The 21974-nt window shown below is 35.6% G+C and overlaps 1 protein-coding gene across 1 annotated transcript in view; it reads right to left on the bottom strand.

Annotated features, from left to right (window-relative positions):
* Positions 1-21974, bottom strand: part of DNAH7 (dynein axonemal heavy chain 7) — a 304763-nt gene that overhangs the window by 256266 nt on the left and 26523 nt on the right. Inside the window, exons 5-8 of the mRNA XM_043992176.1 lie at positions 12762-12840; positions 8465-8645; positions 6870-6945; positions 2899-3024 (exon numbers count right to left, since the gene is read on the bottom strand). Of these exons, the coding sequence (XP_043848111.1) occupies positions 2899-3024; positions 6870-6945; positions 8465-8645; positions 12762-12840 (462 nt within the window). The remainder of the gene's footprint in view (positions 1-2898; positions 3025-6869; positions 6946-8464; positions 8646-12761; positions 12841-21974) is intronic.

Here is a 21974-nt window from a genome sequence, read left to right as displayed (position 1 = left end):
AGTAGTATACAACAACATATGAGATTTTATATATACTATGACTAGATTTGGATTAAAACAAGAATTCTGGGTTGAGGAGCAGCTAGGTGGCACAGTGGATAGAGCACCGGCCCTGGATTCAGGAGGACCTGAGTTCAAATCCGGCCTCAGACACTTAACACTTACTAGCTGTGTGACCCTAGGCAAGTCACAACCCCAATTGCCTCGCCAAAAAAAAAAAGAATTCTGGGTTGATTCAACACAAGAAAGATTATAACTATAAGAAACCATTTGATTGTACAAATAATAAAAATATATGATTATGGAAATAGATGTTGAAAAGTCTTTTGACAAGAATCAACACCAATTTCAATTAACAACTAGGAATTAAAGGAATAATTAAACCTTTCCCTAATACAGGATCTTGTATTAATACTTGTACTTAATACTTGTCTATATCCTAGAGTAAACATTATCTGTAATAGAGAAAAGTTAGAGGACTTTCTAAGCCAGAGTAAAGGAAGGATGGCCATTATCACCACCACTATGTAACAGTGCTAAAATTGCTAGTTATAGCAATAAGACAAAGAAAAAAGGTTGAGGGAATATTGATGGTGTACTTAGAGAACTTCAGACAGTCAACTAAAATTAAGTGAAATTATTAACTTCAGCAAACTTGTAGGACATAAAAGAAACCCAAGTAAATCATCAACATTCTTATAATTAATCAACAAAATGCAGTAGTTAGAGCTAGAAAAAGAAATTCCATTTGAAATAAGCATAGAAGCTATAATTATTTGTGAGTGTATCTACCAAGATTCACCAAAGGATTATATGAATCTAACTATAAAATACTCTTTGCAAAAAAACCAGACCTATAAATTTGGAGAAACATTAATTGCTTATGAGTAGGTCAAGCCAATGTAACAAAAATAACAATATTACCTAAACTAATTTATTTATTCAATGCTCTATCAATCAAACTCCCATAAGATTATTTTATAGAGGTAGGGAAAAAAAGAATAATGAAATTCAAATATAAGAACAGAAGGTCAAAAATCCAAAAACAAATAATGAAAAAAGTACTAAGGAAGGGAGGGGATCTATCACCTGATGTAATCCCCTATATAGACTTCAGAGCATCTGCAAAGCACCTGTGGGGACCAATTTTTAATTGGGGAGTGTTAGCTAAGCGGCTCGCTGCAATATTGGGGCAAGGAAGGAGACCAGCAGCCTCCCTCAAAACAGAACAAGATTTATTTTAACAAGAATGAATTAAAAAAAAAAACACAAACAGGATCAGTAGGATCAAGGGAAAGGAAATAAAATGGGGAAAGGGAAATTATACAACCTGAAAAAATACCACCACCCAGGAATCAGCTGAGAATACACAGCAGAACGCCTGTCACCTTCCAGCTTCTGGCTAGAATGCCCAATTCTCCTCCCCCAATCCCAGAAAACCCCACACAGCCCCAGCCAATGGGATGGCCGCTCTGACAGTCACATGACTGCCCTCACTAGGCTTCCAATCGTTATAATTTTGCTAGGCCCATGCAGGTGTCCGCAAGTGGTGATGATGTGAGGTGGCAGCGCCATGGCAACGGCTACAACCAGTGGATGGAGCACCATGAGGTTTGCGGAGCCCCACACCAGTGCACACCAAGGCATAAAAACCTCAAATAACAATTCTTTACACACCTATGACTGTTTCCTCTTCACATATTTTGCAAAGAGGAATTTTTTGAATACCTGTTGAAACAGAACTAAGCATGCATACAAAAGGCATTAATCAGTAAAATCAGCCTTTCTCTTTTCTCCCTAGCTATGTTCCAGTGATGGGGATAAACTTCAGCCTTCAGCCTTCAGCCTTCAGTCTTAGCCTTCAACTAAGAAAGAGGGGTTTCAGGCTATCTTTCAGCACTGTGAAGCACCTGAACAAGCTTGTATCTGGGATGGGGCTGGCTTCTGCCTAAGTCTTTTTTTTTTTTTTTTAGGCAACCAGGGCTAAGTGACTTAGCCACAACGATTAAGTGTCTGAGGCCAAATAGGAACTCAAATCCTCCTGACTCCAGGGCTGGCATTCTATTCATTGCACCACCTAGCTGCCTGTCTATCCCATGACTTCTTCTTTTTTTTTTTTTTTTAGTGAGGCAATTGGGGTTAAGTGACTTGCCCAGGGTCACACAGCTAGTAAGTGTTAAGTGTCTGAGGCCAGATTTGAACTCAGGTACTCCTGACTCCAGGCCCGGTGCTCTATCCACTGCGCCACCTAGCTGCCCCTGTCCCATGACTTCTTAAAGGCCTTCTGAAAGTTCAGAAGTTTGGAAGAGTAGATGTCCAGTGACAGGAGTACATACTAGAGTTTGCAGGTGAACCCAATAAGGAGCAACCTGTTTGATCCAGCTAATGCCAGCTCCTACAACAAAGGAGCAACTCCCTCCAGTGTCAATGCATCATTTGGAAGTGAACTTCATGAGATCAATGGTTTGGGCCAACTACTTTAAATTTTACCCTCCCCTCCCCAGGGACCGAGGTGGCATAGAGGAAGATGCCCCAGTTCAAGGAGATGTTTGTTCTTCTGTTCTTGCTAGATCTTTGTGAATATTCCTTTTGTAAAAATTGATAGTTATGCCAAAAAGTCAACTTGTGATACAACACTATTGCATAGAAATGATACTTTGCCTTCTAAAACAATTAGTGCACATTGTGATCACATTTTTTAATTTAAAAATATATTTATTAAGCTCCTACTACGTGCCAAATACTGTGCCATGCACAAGGAATAAAAACCTAAGCTAAAAAATGGCACAATCTCTGCCCTTAAATAATTTCCAGTAGGCCAATTTTAACAAAAAGATGATCAGTATAATTTTCATCAGAGTATTATTTAACAATGTTAATAAAAGAAGGATTACTTACCTAAAAGAAGTCTGCCACAGATCTAAAACAGCAAGCATTGTAGGGTTCATTGCATTTAAGTTATCTCTAATAAAGCTGCAAGCTGCAAAAAAAGATTTCCTCCAAGGTTTTGGCAGAATTTCCATTCTAAAGGAAAGGAGAAAACAATCCCAAATCAAAAGAAAACTTTTTTTAAACTCAGCATTCTTCTCAGTAACAATGGCTTCATAACCTTTTAAATACAATTCAATTTAAACACATACGAAGCACCTACCATGTGTACGATACCAAGTAGGAGCCAAAGGAATCATAAAAAAAATAAAATACAACAGTGCATTCAAAGGGATTATCATTTATTAGGAGAAATAATAAAGGTACACAGATAGATATCATATAGAAGTAGAGCATAAATTTGTAAGAGAAATACAAAGTACAAAGGAGGGGAAATTACTTCTAGCTAAAATGTATCACTAAAGGATTAATTAAGGAATTTGCATCTGAGTTGGGGCTTAAAGGATGGGTAGGATCTTAATAATTAGAAATGACCAGGAGATCAAATGTGATGTTTTTTTAATTTTGTTTTTTGGGTTGTTGTTGGTTTTGGGTTTTGGGTTTTGGGTTTTTTTTTTTGTTTTTTTCCAGGGGCAATGAGGGTTAAGTGACTTTCCCAGGGTCACACAGCTAATAAGTGTCAAGTGTCTGAGATCAGATTTGAACTCAGGTCCTCCTGAATCCAGGGCCAGTGCTTTATCCACTGTGTCACCTAGCTGCCCAATGTTTTCTTTTTAACGATAAAAATGGAAAATATATTACTAAGCTTTTTATGATTAAAAAATATGTATAAGGACATCTCTATGTTGGCTGTGATCATAGCATATATCTGGTTGCCATACTCAGCAATGCAATAAAGAGAGTTATCAATTGGGAAAAGCAGGGTAGCAACCACTTGGAGAAGACTACATTCTTTACATAGAGGAGAGGCCATTGTGAAAATAAGACTGCATGAACAAAGAAAAAATGTCACCTTTCAAGTACACTGTACGACAACTGGCTGTTAAAACACTGTGTAGAAAGGGAAACATGAATGTGCAGTCACAGTCAGAAGTGGAGCAAAGGAAAAAGGGGTGGTCACACAGCTCAAAATAGGCCAAGCCAGGGAGTGACGCTCTAGGTATCACTATCAGCACTAACTGGGGTGATTGCTCAGGGACAATGAACAGGCTCTATCGCCTATCCTGACTCACACTTGAATGGTCCTTTCTATACTCTGAACTGATCAGATCCTATCTGGAGAAAAGGAGACTTAGGGTTAAGGCTGTCTTCAAGTTTCTGAAGGACTCTCATGTGAGAGAGGGATCAGACTTATTTAGCACTTGAGTACATAACTAGGAGCAATGGATGGAAGTTAGAGAGAAGATGATTTTATTTCAATTGAAGGATAAATTTCCTAACAATTAGAACTATCTAAAACTAGAATGGAGTGTTTCAGGAGGTAATGGACTACTCATTTGAAAGAGTACCTTCAAATAAAGGCTAGACGACTACTTGTTGGAGACACTGTGGAGGGAATTCTTGGTCAGGTGTTGGTCAGGCATACTCTGAAGTACCTTCTAATTCTGAGATTTTGTGATGTTATAGAAAAACACTGAGCAGAATAAATACAGGAATGTAAAAACCTGAAACGCATAAGCTAACAGTTTGGGGAAATGTTTCTGCTTCTGTATAGTAAGTGTATTCACAGTAATCTCCTAGCTTCCCATGATGGCAGTAGGAAGAGGGGGCTACAGCAAGGAGGACTAATCACTGAGACAGGAGAAACTGCTGATCAGAAGACCTTAAAAGAATTGACTCTATCCTCTGAATCTTTTTCTTCCTCCCTCCAGAATAAGCCACCATAGCAGTGCAAGGGATTGATGTGTCATTCCAAAGCACCAAGTCTAGCATACATGGCCCACTGCAAAGTGCCACTGGAAGGAACTCACCTCCAAAAGCAGAGCATGTGGCATGTAATAATAGGTATAGGCTCAGCTCTGGTCACACTGCATGGTGTACACTCTTGCAGAAACTAATCAATGTGTGGGTAAGAAGTATCCCCAGATTAAACCACTACATCTTTATTTACATGAATCAATGTTACTCCCTTGGAACCCGTCCACTTAAGTTTTGGTGCCAAAAGCAGTATCTCATCTCTAATCTCACAGGAGACCAGGTACATTGAGCTAAGAACCTATGCTTCTAGATGGAAGAAGTCAAATTCAGATGGGAAGTCACAGCTGATGAGACATGGCCCCAGGCCAGGCTGATGGGCTTCATGTCTTAGAGGACAACTCCAGGATAAAGAATCTGGAGAAGAAGCAAGCATCTTGACACTTTGCTTACAATTACATAATTGTAATTAAAACTATGTAATTTGTGTTTTTAATTAGCTCAAAGTCTTTAAATATAAACTAATATTTTCTACAAATTCTCAATCCTTTGACTCAATGCCATAATGAATTACAAAAATTTTTTAAAAAGGCTAATCATCTATGTTACTCTATAAACATTTTCTAAGATTTCCTATTCATTTCAAAATACAATTCAAATTACTTCCTTTATTCTTTTTTTCATGGATACATTCCAGACTGTCTGGAAATTCCTTGAAATTTTTTCCTCCATTAATGTGTATAAATTCTTTCTGTGTTAACATATCCTAACTTTGACATTGTCATTTGAACATTCATTCCTTCAGTATTCATCTCCTATAACCTAAATCAATTGTCTTCAAACAGAAAACTTAGGGTACCTTGGGGGCCATGGATTGACCCTGAAGGGGACTGTGGCTTGACTTCAAGATGTGTGTGATTAAACAATAGAAGGGTGGAAAGATGGGTTCCATCTCACTTAATTTGGGTAGTCAATCATGAGGTCTGTCTCCGCCTATCCTTCACCTATTACAGCCCAACACTTCTGCAAACTCCCAACCTTCCCCCTCCCCAACTTCTAATCCAGTGTATCAGTTCTTCAGGACAGTTATAACCTAATTGATATGGGCACCCACAGAAACAGCAGCTTACATTGGTGTCACTTTCCCCACCCCTACAAGCATATTCACCAGTTTAAAAAAATTACTGATATTGTTTCTGAATAAAAAAAAAAATGTGAAGACCACTGATCTAAATATCATTCGTTCTGTTCTAAGCCCCCCCCATTTTTCTTTATTCTTTCTTTATACCTAACTTAAAAACTCATTTTATCCCTTTACTCTCTCACTAATGGATTTTTCACATGACATTTAGCTTTGTCTTACCATCACTAGTTATTCTTATTGATGCCAATCAAATTGCACATCTGGATCTCATCATCTTTTTAGATGTTTCTTAAATATGCCTTCCTTAACCTCATTCTGGCATTTTTTAATCATGGAAAACAATTCCAAATTTATTTTTTATGAAAGAAAACTAACTAAATATAAATAGAGACCTTGAGCTAGTTACTTAGGAAAATGAACCTGCTTCCAATTATGAACTCTATTTGAAGAATGCATTACTAAAGGTTAGTAATTTTTATTAAGGAGTCAAAGTTCATAACAACTGACTTATCTGAGAGGCAAAGTGGAAAGAACACAGGAGTCCAGACAGCTGGGTCTGAATTCCATTTCTAAGTTATTACCTATATAACCATGAACAAGTCACTTTAACTTTCTAGGTCTCAGTTTTCATATCTGCAAAATGAAGGAATTGGACAAGGTAATACTATAAGATCCCTTCTTGATCCTACAATCTGAATCTATTTCTTATAAATGTATATGAACATATATTCAAACCCTAATGTTTCCTATATACACTTATATACACTTCACATAACCTTATGTAGGCAAGATATATATGTATATACGTGTATATATTTATATACATACAATTCATTAAGAGAAATATCCTTGATATATAAACATATAGATATTCACATGCATTACTTCATATATAATCCATGTTTAAGGTATGTTTTCTTACTCTAAACGATGGGGTGGAAGCTCTTCTTTCTTCTTGTCTTCTTCTTTTTCCCTAGGATCTCTTAAAACAAAGTCAACTAAAAAAATACAAAACATTCTGGTAAACAACCTTGTACTTATACAAACTGAATTTAAACACAAATATGCAAATGAAATAATCTTTAAAATATTTAAGTTATTTCAAAGAATATTCTATTAGGAAACAATATAGTCTTTACAAGTTTATCAATAAAGACTATATCTAGGGGCAGCTAGATGGCGCAGTGGATAAAGCACCGGCCCTGGATTCAGGAGTACCTGAGTTCAAATCTGGCCTCAGACACTTGATACTTACTAGCTGTGTGACCGTGGGCAAGTCACTTAACCCCATTGCCCTGCAGCACAAAAAAAAAAAAAAAAGACTATATCTAGCCTATATATCTAGACAATAGTCTTTATCTCAAAAGACAGATCCCTGTTTTTCATACACTGCTCTGCAATATCACTTATACTGTTTTTTATTGTCATTTAATATTTTGTGTTTATATTTAATCTCACTCACTAGGTTGTGAGCTCCTTGAAGGGAACTCACAATACTATATTTATCACTCAGAGTACCTAACATATTGCTTTATTTATAACAGGTCCTCAAAAAAAGAGGTTGATTTGACAGTATAATAGCTTTTCACAGTTTTCTTCAATTATATCATGAATTCTAATGCTTCCTCCATCGCCAACACAAATACCCACCAATGACACACACAACAGGTTTAACTTTTCACTTTTGTTTCTGTTTTCATGGTATTAATGAAATCAGCCCTGGACTTAAAATTAATCTAAGAGCAGTGTAAGAAATACCACACACGAACAGAAGACTCATAAATATGTCACGTAGATAAAAATCTAAGTTTTAAAAAGCAGCTCTTTAATGAAGACATATACTAGAGACTTCAATATTTTAATACTTCATAGATACATGACTTCATTAGTACTGTCTGTTTACATATTACATACTCTCTAAATCCTTAGAGAATTTAAGAGAATTATTTTTCAGAAAATAAGGTATGCTTCACAGATACATACACATACATACACACACACATATATATGTATATGTGTGTATATATATATATACAGACACATATGAAGGAATTGTGATTTTTCTCATTGAAAGGGAATGCTTAGTGTGGAAACAAATAGGTTGCCAGACCTGGAGTCAAGAAGAACTCAGCTGGATTCTCACTTCAGACACTTACCTAGTTGTAAAACTGACCCTGGGGAAATCACTTAACCTTTCTAGGGCTCAGTTTCCTTATCTATAATATGAGAAAGTTAGATTGTTGATCTCTGGGGTCCTTTCCAGCTCTAAATCTATGATCCTATGATAATATGATCTTAAGGAGTTGCTTGAAACACATTGAGATGAAATGTTTTTTCCAGGATCATAGAAATGTTAGCGTCAAGTCAGGATTTTTGTCCAGATCTTTCCGACCCCAAGCCCAGTACTCTATCTACTACACCATCCTTTTAAACTGCTACACAAATTCTAGCTACTTTTTTTCCTCAGTTGATAATATAATAAGATTCAAACAATTTTTAAAACAAAAAAAAATTTACCTATGGATTTCTTTACACTGAGAAGATAATCTTCTCTCATTTCATCCGACAGTATAAGTATTCTGTCAGTGAGTACTTTAAGGTGTTTGGGAACTAATTCCAAGACATGTTCTAGCCAAGAATCTTCCATTGGAGCTACATGTTCTGTATCAATTCCATGGTGGATATAATAGTAGTACCGCTACAAGAGACAAGAGAATCTAGATGAGTTTTAGCACTATTTTGAAATCACAGGATCATCTTCACTGGGTAGATATTTTTATTAAACAAAACTCAATTTTCAGAAAATAAGGTATGGTTCACAGATTTTTTAAATTCATGTAATTTTAACCCTTATGTAATCTCATGGGGTTTTTGTTTGGTTGGTTTTTTTTCCAAATTTAAGGTTTTGTAGAAATCGAAAGTCCTTTCCTCAGGCAATAACTATGCTGGGAAAAAAATAACAAGATGCAGAATGGTATTTAATATAGCACAAGCTGAATTTAATGTAGAAAGTTGTATGAAAAATCAGTTTGTTGGATACTATCACTTTAGTATCCAATTCAGAGGTAAAAATTGTCTAAATTATTTTTATTTCATTAAATATTTCCCAATAACATGTAAAAAACTTTTAACAATTTTTTTTAATTTTGACTTTGCAAATTCTCTCCCTCTCTTTAGCCTTTCCCCTCCTTGAAAAGTCAAGCAACTTTATTTCAATTATACATGTGAAGTCATGCAAAACACATTTCCATAATAACCATGTTGCCAAAGAAAACACAAAAAAAACCCACTAAAAATAAAGTTTTTTTTTTAATTTTATTTATTTTTTTTTTAGTTCTCAACTTTTGTTTATACATGCTTTACAATTTCAGATTTTTCTCCCTCCCACCCCTCCCTCCCCCCCTCCCCTAGACAGCAGGTAATCTGATATAGGTTATATCTATTTATCTCTATACATATACATATAGATATATATAGATATATACACACACACATATATATACACATAATAACATTAATCCTAAAAAATAAAGTTTTAAAAAACTCAACTATGCTTTAATCTGTATTCAGAATTCAACATTTCTCTCTCTGGAAATGAACAGTACTTTTCCTCATGTGCCCTTTGGAATTGTCTTGGATCACTGTCTCAATCACAGTATCTAAGTTTTTCTTTTTTTATTTTTTTCTTTAATATTTCATTTTTTCCAATTACATGTAAAAACAATTATTAACCATGTTTTTTTTTACAATTTGGAGTTCCAAATTACCTCTCACCTTCCTTCCCTTCTCCACTCATTGAGAAAGAAAGCAATTTGATAAAAGTTATACATGCGCAGTCATGCAAAATATATTTCCATATTAGTCATGTTATGAAAGAGAATAAAGACAAAAAACAAGAAAAGCAAAGTTTAAAAAATTATGCTTCAATCTGCATTCAGATTCCATCAGTTCTTTCTCTGGAGGTGGATAGCATTTTTTTTTATCATAGCTTCTTCGGAATTATTTTGTATCTATGTACTGTTGAGAATAGCTAAATCTTTCACAGTTGATCATTGTACGATACTGCTGTTACTGAGTACAATGTAGAGTAGCTAAGTCTTTTCACAGTTGGTCATCCTTACAATATTGCTACTACTGTGTACAATGTTCTGCTCACTTCACTTTTCATGAGTTCGTATATCTCTTCCCAGATTTTTTGAAAACATCCTGTGTCATTTCTTAGAGCACAAAAGTATTTCATCACAATAAGTTGTTCAGCCACTCCCCAACCAATGGTCGTCCTCTGGATTTCCAATTCTTTGCCACCACAAAAAAAGCTGCTCTATATTTTTGTATAAATAGGTTTTTTTCCCTTTTTTTTTCGTCTTGTTGGGATATGAACCTAGCACTGTATGGCTGGGTCAAAGGATATGCACAATTTTATAGCCCTTTGAGCATAGTTCCAAACTGCTTTCCAGAATAGTTGGATTAGTTGACACAACCTTAGCAACAGTGCATGAGTTTTTCAATTTTATTCACATCCCCTCCAGCATTTGTCATTTTCTTTACTGTCATGTTAGCCAATCTGATAGGCATGAGGTGGTACCTCAGAGTTGTTCTAATTTGCTTTTCTCTAATCAGTAAAGATTTAGATAATTTTTTATGTGACTATTGATAGCTTTGACTTCCTCTATTAAAAATTGCCAGTCAGATCCTTTGACCATTTATCAACTGGGGTATGGCTCTTATTTTTACAAATTTGGCTGAGTGTTCTGTATATTTGAGAATGAGGTCTTTATCAAAGACACACTATAAATTTTCCCCCAGTTTCCTGTTTTCCTTCTAATTTTGTGCATAATCCTTTTAAATTCATATGATCAAAATTACCCATTTTACTTTCCATGATTTTTTCAATCTCTTGTTTGAGCATAAAGTCTTTATCTATAGATCTGACAGTTAATTTTTTTCATGTTCTCCTATGATATCATGCTTATTTATGTTATCACCCATTTTGACTTTATTTTGTTATAAAATGTAAGATATCAGTCCATGCCTAGTTTCTGCCAAACTGCTTTCTAGTTTTCCCCACAATTTGTATCACATGTTTAGTTCTTACCACAAAAGCTTGGATCTTTGGGCTTATAAAATACTGGATTACTATGGTCATTACTACTGTGTATTATATACCTAATCTATGCCACTGATCCACCATTCTTTTTCTTAGCCAGTACCAGACTGTTTTGATGATTACCACTTTGTAATATAATTTGAAATCTGGAACTACTAGGTCACCCTCCTTCACATTATTTTCATTGATTCTCTTGATATTCTTGACCTTTTTTCCTCCAAATGAATTTTGGTACTATTTTATCTACCTCTATAAAAGAATTCTTTGGTAGTCTGATTGATATAGCACTGAAAAAGTAAATTAATTTAATTGAAATTTTCATTTTTATTATATTAGCTTGGCCTTCCATTAGCAATTAATATTTCTCTAATAGATTTGTCTTTATTTGTGTGAGAAGTGTTTTGTAATCATGTTACTATAGTACCTGGGTTTGCCTTGGCAGTTAGACTCTCAAATATTTTATATTGTCAGCCATTATTTTAAACGGAATTCCTCTTTTTATCTCTTTGTGCTGGACTTTATTAGTTGTATATGGAAACATTGATGATTTGTGTAGGTTTAATTTATATCCTGCAACTTTGCTTAAGTTGTTAATTGTTTAAACCAGGTTTTAGTTGATTCTCTAGGATTCTCTAAGTATGTCATCTGCAAAGAATGAGTTTTATTTCCTCATTGCCTATTTTTATTCCTTCAATTTCTTTTTCTTATCTTATTGCTATAGGCAGCAATTCTAGTACAATATTGAGTAATAGTGTTGATACAGACATCCTTGCTTCATTCTTAATCTTATTGAGAAGCCTTAGCACACCACAAATAATGCTTACTCTTCATTTTAGATACTACTACTATTTTAAGACAAATTCCATTGATTCCCATGTTTCTAGTGTTTTTAATAGGAATGGGTGTTGTGTTTTGTCAAAGGATTTTGCATTTTTTTAAAATTCCAATTACGAGAAACCATTTTTAATATCTAAGCAACTGAAAACTACCAATGTGAAAGAATAAGGCAATCCATGCTATTTTCCTTATAAAAGTAAGTTTATTCAATGATAATCATAAATAGATTAGACATTAAATATTCTAATACCTTTTACTATACATCTTAAAAGTAAAAAATAAGTTCTTGGGGGCAGCTAGGTGGTGCAGTGGATAAAGCACCAGCCCTGGATTCAGGAGTACCTGAATTCAAATCCAACCTCAGACACTTGACACTTACTAGCTGTGTGACTCTGGGCAAATCACTTAACCCCCATTGCCCCACCAAAAAAAAAAAAGTTCTTATAAAAGGAAAAAAAAATGAAATGCTAAATAATGGAGGCTAGTCCTAACACAAAGAAAATAGTAAGCTTCTCACTACCTAACCTGGGATCGGATAGCCTTTGTGCTATCCAGATAAAAAGAAAAGAAAAACCATTTTATGAACAAAGCAACCCTATATACACTATTCTTCAATTTTTGCTACCAGAGCCACACAGCTTCGGAGAGAAGTCTGCATATATATATATTAGTGAGGCAATTAGGGTTAAGTGACTTGCCCAGGGTCACACAGCTAGTAAGTGTTAAGTGTCTGAGGCCAGATTTGAACTCAGGTACTCCTGACTCCAGGGCCGGTGCTCTATCCACTGCACCACCTAGCTGCCCTACAGGTATATTTTTAAAAGGTTCCTGTTTTTCTCACAAATAATTATCAAGAAAGTATTCCCTTACCAAAATGTCTTTCTCTATAGTGGTTGGTGCTGTTTGTGCTTCATCCACTAAAGCTTTGTCTGTGGCACAGTCTTGCTGCCTAGAAAAATCATATAAACATGCTAGTCAAATTGATATAAAACAAAAGATGGGAATGTACAGTTTTTATCTTAGAATGTAAGCCAAGAATAAAAATAAAATCATAGTTGTGATTTTGTTTAAATCATAAGCAAAATCTATAGTCAAATATGTATCTGAAATTTGTAGCATGGGTGACACATTTCTCCAAGAACACTTTTTCCAAAAAACAGTTTTTCCACATTCCTCTAATCATATCTCATTTGAGGAAGAAAAGGAAATACGGAGTTTAGCCAAAAGTTCATTAGAAAGCTGGCTGTTTAGAACTCAAGGACATATGTTCCTGAGATATCTATTCCCCTCTCCCTTTAACCCTTACCTCCAACTGTGTAAACTCTTCAGGTACACTCCAGTTTTTAGAAGTAGTAGGTTCCTCCCTTTTATTCCTCATTTCTCCTATGGGGTATTCCTTTTTTACTTCCCTTTTCTTTCCTCACTTAGAACCAATAAAACAGAACAAAACCACACTTAGGGCCTGTGTTTTTCTTTTTTATCTCTGTAACCCTTGAAAAAGTAAAATTATTTTTTTTCTGGACTATGAGGGTTAAGTGACTTGCCCAGGGTCACACAGCTAGTGTCAAGTGTCTGAAGCCGAATTTGAACTCAGGTCCTCCTAAATCCAAGGCTGGTGCTTTATCCACAAGCCACCTAGCTGCCCCGCAAAAAGTAAAATTCTAAAGGGACGCTTGTCTCTTCTTTCCTGATTAAAATGTAAGCCCTTGATCCTTATTTATACCATTCTAATATAGTAGATTTAACTTTCTAGATTTCTCTTGTTTCATTTGTTTTCATTTCACAGAATCTATTAAGCTCATGCTCTAGTAAGTTCTACTCTGCAAAAAAGGCTATAAATATGGTCCTAGCAACATGCATGGATTGCTTTCTGAGATGCAGCTTATCCAAGTAGTATAAAGATGCTCATTACCAAAAGGATGATCATGTGGTGGTGAATTCTTCATCGATGCAATCCACTGAACCATGAAACCAAAATATATAAAATGGTCCTCAGTCCTATGTGGCTCATTTCTGCTTCTGCAGTATGAGGCCAAAACACTTCATTTAGACTATGTGTAAATATTAACTTAGAGATACCCTGAATGTGATGCTCTTACTCAGTAACATGCAGTTGGAAGGACTTCATAATAACAATCTTCATATTCTTATTTTGAACAAAAGCAAAAAAACAAAAGGAAGGGTGCTTCCCAAGTTCTCTTCCAACAGGCAAATGCTAAATAAGGTACACATAATGGGGGAAGACAAATGTACAATTTGGCAGAGTTGGTATGTTCTTGTATCCAAAAACAATATAATTTCCTGTGTTCATCTGTCATTGCTGTGATCATGACAAGAATTTACCAAAAATCCATGTTAAGATAATGCGGCAATGTGTCTATGTTTCATCATATATTTATCTATGCCACTGATAAGCACTACACAAATGTTAATTATTATCATTATTATTACTATTATAGTCTTTTCAAAGAATAAAGAGGTAAAGAAATTCTATACAGAATAAGGTCCTTCAAAATAAAGTAGCATATACATTGATAGTCAGTGGTCTTATTATCCATATCACACCTACTAACTGCAGTATTCCCCAACACTTGGGGTGTATAAGGTGTTTATGAAAGAGCACCTGTGGTTTTCGGGGCTGCTCATCCACCTTTGGTGTCTTTTTCAACCAACTCTCAACTGTGACTCCAAGAAGCTGTAGCATGCACAGTGGCCATATCTGGGTAAAATGTCTCAGCAGATGGGCTAAGCTAGGTAGGGTAACCCATACGCCTCAAACCTGTCAGTGACTTAGGGGACTGTCTATCCAAGCATGTGAAGACTCCCCAAGAAGAATGGGCAGATAAGAATTTGTTCCAACAGCCATGAATGTGGCTGAAACAGCTGCGGTGGAGCTCTTGAAGCTTGGTCAAACAACGAAAACATTGCCAGTCATCTTGACTTTTGTCTTGTCACCAGATTTTCATAAAACCCAGAGGAAAGAGTAAGGTTGACAACTTTGCACAACTCTGCCTCATTTAAATACAAATTCACTGGAAAGTGAGGACATCATTTAGAATGTCATTGGTCCTCTTCAAAAAGGATAAATATGGGGCAGCTAGGTGGCACAGTGGATAGAGCACCAGCTCTGGATTCAGGAGGACCTGAGTTCAAATCCGGCCTTAGACACTTAGCTGTGTGACCCTGGGCAAGTCACTTAACCCCAATTGCCTCACCAAAATTAAAAAAACTAACAAAACAAAAAGGATAGATGAACACCATTCAGCTCCTTAAGCATTCAAAGGATCTACTCTTTATCTCCTTGGACAGACCCTGACACCCCCCAAGCCCCAGTTCAATACACAATTCTACTTCCTAAGGCAAAATAGCAATCCCTCCATATAATAGTGTCAAGCTGCTATAGCCATACTCTGAAGCCATCTCACATCCCATAGGCCAGCTCGGGCTAATGGAAGCCCATAGACAACACTCCCAGACTAGTCCAAATGGGTTCCTTGTAGGCAGACAGAAAAATATAGAATAACTGATGAATCGATGAACCAAAGGAATTCTACAACTCCTTAGGTGCATCCTTATCTAACTTACTGGAACTTAGTTAAGTGCTTAATAAATGCTTGTTAATTGACTGACTCACTGGTATATTCAAAGATGGCTAGGGATGTTTATACTATCTATATTGGCACATTTTAAAGGTTTTAGTTCCTCTGGCCTTCTTGAGAAGAAGACCTAACATGCTGCCATATAGACCCAACTTGTAGTCCTGGATGTGGCTAGATCTCTTGGAACCATCATCTCTGCTGATTTGAACATGTCACGGAAACCAGAAAAGAGATGAGAAACCACTTAAGTATAAAGCAAAGCTGGTTAACATCAACATCTTTGTAATACAGGGTCTCCCCAAAAGATTTTAGGGAGACCCTGTATTTTTGTATTTGTGTACTATCTATGATTTACTGACAACAAATCCTGTTTTAAGATTTTAGGATTGTGGAACTGTGTGTTTGTTCCTCGAGATATAGAACTGAATTAATACCTAATAAATTAGTGAATTTAAAACATCCAAGGGGTTAAATTTCCTCAGAAACAAAGGATAGAACACTGACACAGAGGAAAAAATAAAATGCTAAAAAAGAAATAAAGTTGGATAACAAAAGTATTACAAGAGTCAAAAGAAAACTAACTTAGTTTTTAACAGTATAAATTTTAGGAGATGAAGACTTAATTATGAAACTACAAAGTGACATCTAGGCCTCAAAACATCAAAATAATAAAAAACAAAATAAACAAAACTGAATTAAGACAAATTTTAAAATTAAAGAACAATCTCATGAAATGAGGGAAGAAAAGAAGGGAATAAACATCTACATGGTGCCAAGTATAAGCTGGGCACCATGCTCAGTGCTTTTTACAAATATTTCTTTTGATGCTCACAACTCTGCAATGTAAATGCTATTTTTATCATCATTTTACAGCTAGTAAGTATCTGAGGCTGTATTTGAAGCCAGGCCCAGCATTCTATCCAATTTACCACAAGCAGTCTCTAAAAAGTACAGGGCCTGAAGTCAGCAAGAATCCTCTTCAAATCTAGCCTCAGACACTTACTAGCTGTATGACCCTGGGCCAGTCACTCAACCCTGTTGCTTGTTTCCTCATCTATAAAATGAACTGGAGAAATGGTAATCCACTCTAGTATCTTTGCCAAAATAAACCCAAATGAGGTCATGACAAGTTAAACATGACTGAACAACGACAAAAGTTTTTAAATATGAAAACTTTCTTTGATAGATAATCGCACACATGTGTATTTATAGCTATCTATCTTTTAAGTATTTAGTTATTTACATATTGTTTCCTCCATTAGGATGTGCACTCCTTGAGGGTAGGGATAGTGATTTTACTTCTTTGGATCACCAAGCATTTAATAAATGCTTGTTGGATCACTGACTGGCTTTAAAGCACTGCAAAAAAGGGTTGGGGGAGTTGGCACCATGTTGGGTGCACAGAGATAACTTCCCAGGATAAACAAACTGAGAAACAATATGTAATACACTCAGTAAAGCTTCTTCCTCATCTAAGTAACTATCTTTCAATATCCAGTTTATTGTCAGGTGTCTCAAAATGTTTCCTATGTGGTGGCAGTTGTTTCCATCTGATGGCCAGTGTCCTATAATCTCCTCAAGTGGACTAAGGACTTATTTACACATTGTGATGGGTCCATAGGAAAATTTCTTAACCCCAATTTTGCCCTTTGTGATGACATTCTGAATCTAAATAAGTGAACTGAAGAAGAGGGAAATTCCCTGCCTTTACACATATGCAAGTGCTAAGAAAGGAAGCGTGTGTATGTGTGTATACACACACACACACACACATATATATATATACACACATATTAGAATATCAGACAAAAACAAAGGAAAAAATGACAAAAATATTAGCAAAATATAAGATATAGGATTAAACTTCTAAATCACTTGCCCTACAAACATGCACATAGTGTTTGGAAACTATGTATATGTGCATTGCATGCACGTGTGTGTGCATTTGCACATGTGTGTGCACGCATGTGTATACGTGTACATGGTGTGCATGTATGTGTGCATGCATGTATTTAAGGGCAAACAAGATCTGGATCAAGAAAAATTTTATAGTTATAAAAGGAGGAATTCCAATAAATCAGTCAACAAGCTTATATTAAACACCCATTATGTATTATGTACTATGCAAAGCATTGGGGATACAAAGAATTTCAAATAAATAGTAGATTCTTTTTTTTATTTGCAGGACAATGAGGGTTAAGTGACTTGCCCAGGGTCATGCAGCTAGTAGGTGTCAAGTGTCTGAGGCTGGAGGGTTGGTGCCTTATCCACTGCACCACCTAGCTGCTCCCTCCCTATGTGTTTTATGTAGCAAAGAATATACATTTTTCTCCAACAAGTAGACTATTCTTTTTGTATAACTACCTTTGTTTTATAAATAGCCATTTTTCTTTTTTCTGTTGTTTCACGCAATGTGACTTTAAATAATGTTTAGCTTATGAATGCTGCCATATAAATCTGTATACAAGGAGACCCTTAGCCTATTCTAAGGGTAGATTGTTGTCCATCTTGCAATCTTCCCTCACAACTGAATAAATGGCTACTTACTTCACTTTAATTGACTACTTACTGCTATTATGTGACCCTGACCTCCAGTAACCAGAGTGATGAACACCCCCCCCACTCCCCCCCCCCCCCCCCCCCCGCCAGTTCCTAAAAATCCCACTACAGAGGATTGGGGAGGGGGGCCTAAGGAAAGTAGTATTAGCCCTGAATCTTGAAGAAAGCCAGGGATTCTAAAAAGCAGAAGTGAGGAGAGACTGCATTCTTGGCATGAGGAACAGCTGGTATGCAAGGCATGGAGAAAGGAAATGGAGTGTTATTGGCAAGATATAGCAAGTATTCCATTATGGCTGGACATAGAGAGCATGCAGGGTAGTCAAGTGAAAGAAAATGGCAAGGTCATAAAGGAGAACAGTGTGAAGATCTTTCTATTTGATAGGAGAGGTAATAGGAAACAATGGAATTTATTGAGTAAGGGTCAGACCTATGCTTTAGGAAAATTACTTTGGTAGCTATGTGGAAGATAGATGGAAGTGGGGAGAAATTTGAGGTATAGAAAACAATTATAAGTCTATTACAACTATCCAGACATAAGTTGAGAGGTTTTAAACTAAGATGGTTGGAAAGTGGCCAAGATGGCAGAATAGAGAAAGCACTCAGCTGAGCTTTCCCAACATTCCCCTCTAAACAACTTTAAAAACAATGCCTGATTTAGACATAAAAGGTAATATCATAAGTAAGTTAGGGGCACATGGGAAATATATTTGTCAGATCTATTGACGAGAAGAGTTTATGAGCACAAGAGATAAGGAGGATTATAGGAAGTAAAATAGATGATTTTGATTACATGAAATTAAAAAGGTTTTGCAAAACAAAACTAATGCAGCAAAAATTAGAAACTGTGGGGTGATTTTTACAGCAAGTGTCTCTGATAAAAGCCTCATTTCTCAAACATATAGGGAACTGAACCAAGTTTATAAAAATAAAGAGCCATTGCTCAGTGATACATGGTCAAAGGATATGAACAAGCAGTTCTCAGTACCAGAAATCAAAGCTATCAAAAGTCATGAAAAATGGTCTAAATGACTAAAACCACCACTGATTAGAAAAATGTAAATTAAAACAACCCTGGGATACCAACTCACACCTATCAGATTGGCTAACATGACAGAAAAGGAAAATGACAGATGCTGTAATCTCAAATAAATTCCTTGACCAGTAAACCATCCCATTTTATATAACTTTGTACTTCCTACAATTCCTAACTCAATGCTTTGTACAAAGACTCAATGATCAAGTGAATTTTGTCAAGAAGTTTATGTTAAGGATAAGAAACCATCCATGGGCCTTCTAGATTTCAGATTTGGAGATAAAATATCTATGGTTCTGATGACTAAGTAGACATTACAGCATAATGTATTGCTCCAGTTTTCCCTTCTCCACTTCCATTTCAGAAAATGTAAAAGGGAACAAAAGACACAATAAAGGTGAGTTTTGAAAGGCATATGGCCAGCAAGAGAACCAAAAACGAGCAAGCTCTCTTCTCATGTCACTCAGGGGTTAAAAAACACATCTATAGACTTTCATTTTTTAATCCTGTCAGACATAACAAGGGCAATGTGAATTCTGCTTGAAAAAGTCTCAGCTGGCATCAGCCGTTACTGTTTTGAAGCAAAAATGGAAAACAGTATATAGGGGATACATTTTTACTTATTTTCTTCTCAAACTGTAGAAAATCAGAAATATACATGAGGGAAAAGACACAAATAAATACAGTTTTAAAAATTAATCTCCACATATATGTTCCAAACCTAATTTTATATCATTTTGGAGGGAGTGATTTTAAGCTTTTCTTAGCTTAAACCCCCAGTTCCCAGCTTTCTCAATAATTTAATGACATTTCTTTCAAAGTCATCTACAACTGTAAAAATCTCAACTCATATTATATAGAACATGTTTATATAATGTTTAAAAATCCACAATAAAAACATTCATTCACAGAGTATTTATTTTGTAACATTTCAAGGTGAAGTTAAATAGAAAAAGAATAATTTGAATTTAATGCAAATTGTGGCAAGGTAACTCATGCCATATATATGATTATGAAATGTTTAAAGAAGAAATTAATAATACTTGAATTTATCCTGACAGCTAGAAAATGGTAGATATCTTCATCAGCCACTAATATTCAAGGACTATATGTGAAATAGAATTTACAGATGTATTTTAAGGAATTGTGTTGTTAACCAGTAATATGGTTTACTCAACAAACTGGTGTAAAGTTGCCTGCATTAGACAAAATGGTGGAAATTTATCTTAGCTATTTCCCTTGCTATTTCTCTTTTTAACTTCACAAACTCCAATCTGTTCTAAAGAAGTAGGGAGCAAGTTCCATTTTTTAAAAATAAAGCTTTATATCACCTCATTTTCAGTATTATAATTTAAGACATGTCACCAACCCCAGCTCAATACTCATTTTGGTTTTTTTTCCTCTTTCCCTTTTATTTTTCTAACTCCTTCCTAACTCCACTACTGTTATCTTCTATCCCTTTTCTTCTTCCTCCCCCATCCACTCATTTCTTCCCATTTTCTTTCATTGTCCTGATATGGACAATAGAAACAAAATTATAGGAACAAAAATAAGAAATAAGGAAAAAGGGAGATATTATACAGCAGTTGTTTCTCTTAAATAATTCTTTAGTCTTTACAGGATGTTTTTTTAGAAAGTATATCAGATACTTAGGGCTGGGAGAGATCTTAGAAGCCATCTGGTACAGAGGTATCAAACCTCTGTGGCACTGTGGGCTACATACAACCTATAATGCTCCTGAGTGCAGTAAAACCGATTAAAATGCGATCAGGACATTCAACAAAATAAACAAAAATACAATAAAACAAATAACATTTAAACATTTAAAAACTAAGTCAATATGTGGTCTGTAAGGATCTTTATATAGGATTTAGTGGCCCCATTTCTATTTGAGTTTGACTGCAATGATCTAAGTCCAATACACAATCTTACAGTCTTACAAATGTGGAAAATGAGGTCAAGAAAAGTTAAGTGATTCCTCAGAGTCATAAAGGTAGTATAGAACAAAACTAAATCACTATAAAACTCATTTGGGTTTTAGCATATTTTAAATCCTTTTCCAAGAAATTCTTCTCAATATTTTGTTTCCATATTTTACAAATCTAGAGGCTAGGTGTCCAAGGAGGAAACAAGACAAGTGAATAGGAGATTCTGTAATTTATTAATCAATTGTGTCTGACTCTTCTTGATCCCATTTGGGGCTTTCCTGGCAAAAATACTGTAGTGGTATGCCATTTCCTTCTCTAGCTCATTTTACAGATGAGGAAACTAAGGCAAACAGGATTAAGTGACTCGCCCAGAGTCACACAGCTAAATATCAGAAGCTGGATTTGAACTCAGGAAGATGAGTCTTTCTGACTCCAGGGCCAGCACTGTGCCACCTAGCTGTCCTTTTGTAGAGTTTCCTGGAAATGAATTAAACAGGCGCTTCCAATTCTGGGTCCAGACAGAATTAATCTAATTTCTAATCAACAGATGTGGGAAGGCAAATCATATTTCCCCCAACCTCCCTCTTAAGTTTGACCTGTGCTATCCCGCCATGCTAGAACTCCACCCTGGCTTCTGCTTCTTCTGATCAAAACTGGTTACACTTCCTTCTCCAATCCCTCTGCCATTAATTATTTAGTTCATTAATTTCTCCATTCAACAAATATTTATTGTGCACTTCATTGAAGGCATAACGTGGTCATTAATTATCAAGTTACTAGCCAAAGAAGACTAATTGCTACTTACACCAAATATGTTCTCACCTAAGAGACCAATTCTGAGGCTCCTTTTCTCTCTGCCACCAAGTAAAAAGATCTACAAGACTCTGGGACCTCTCAGTTTTTTCAGTGTCATTTTGATCCATTATCCCACTTATCCAATAATTGCCAATAGTTAAAATAATAA

Source organism: Dromiciops gliroides, chromosome 3, assembly GCF_019393635.1.
Source record: "Dromiciops gliroides isolate mDroGli1 chromosome 3, mDroGli1.pri, whole genome shotgun sequence".
Taxonomy (NCBI): domain Eukaryota; kingdom Metazoa; phylum Chordata; class Mammalia; order Microbiotheria; family Microbiotheriidae; genus Dromiciops; species Dromiciops gliroides.
Note: the sequence above shows the minus strand (reverse complement) of the source record. Positions and strands in the feature narration are given on the sequence as shown.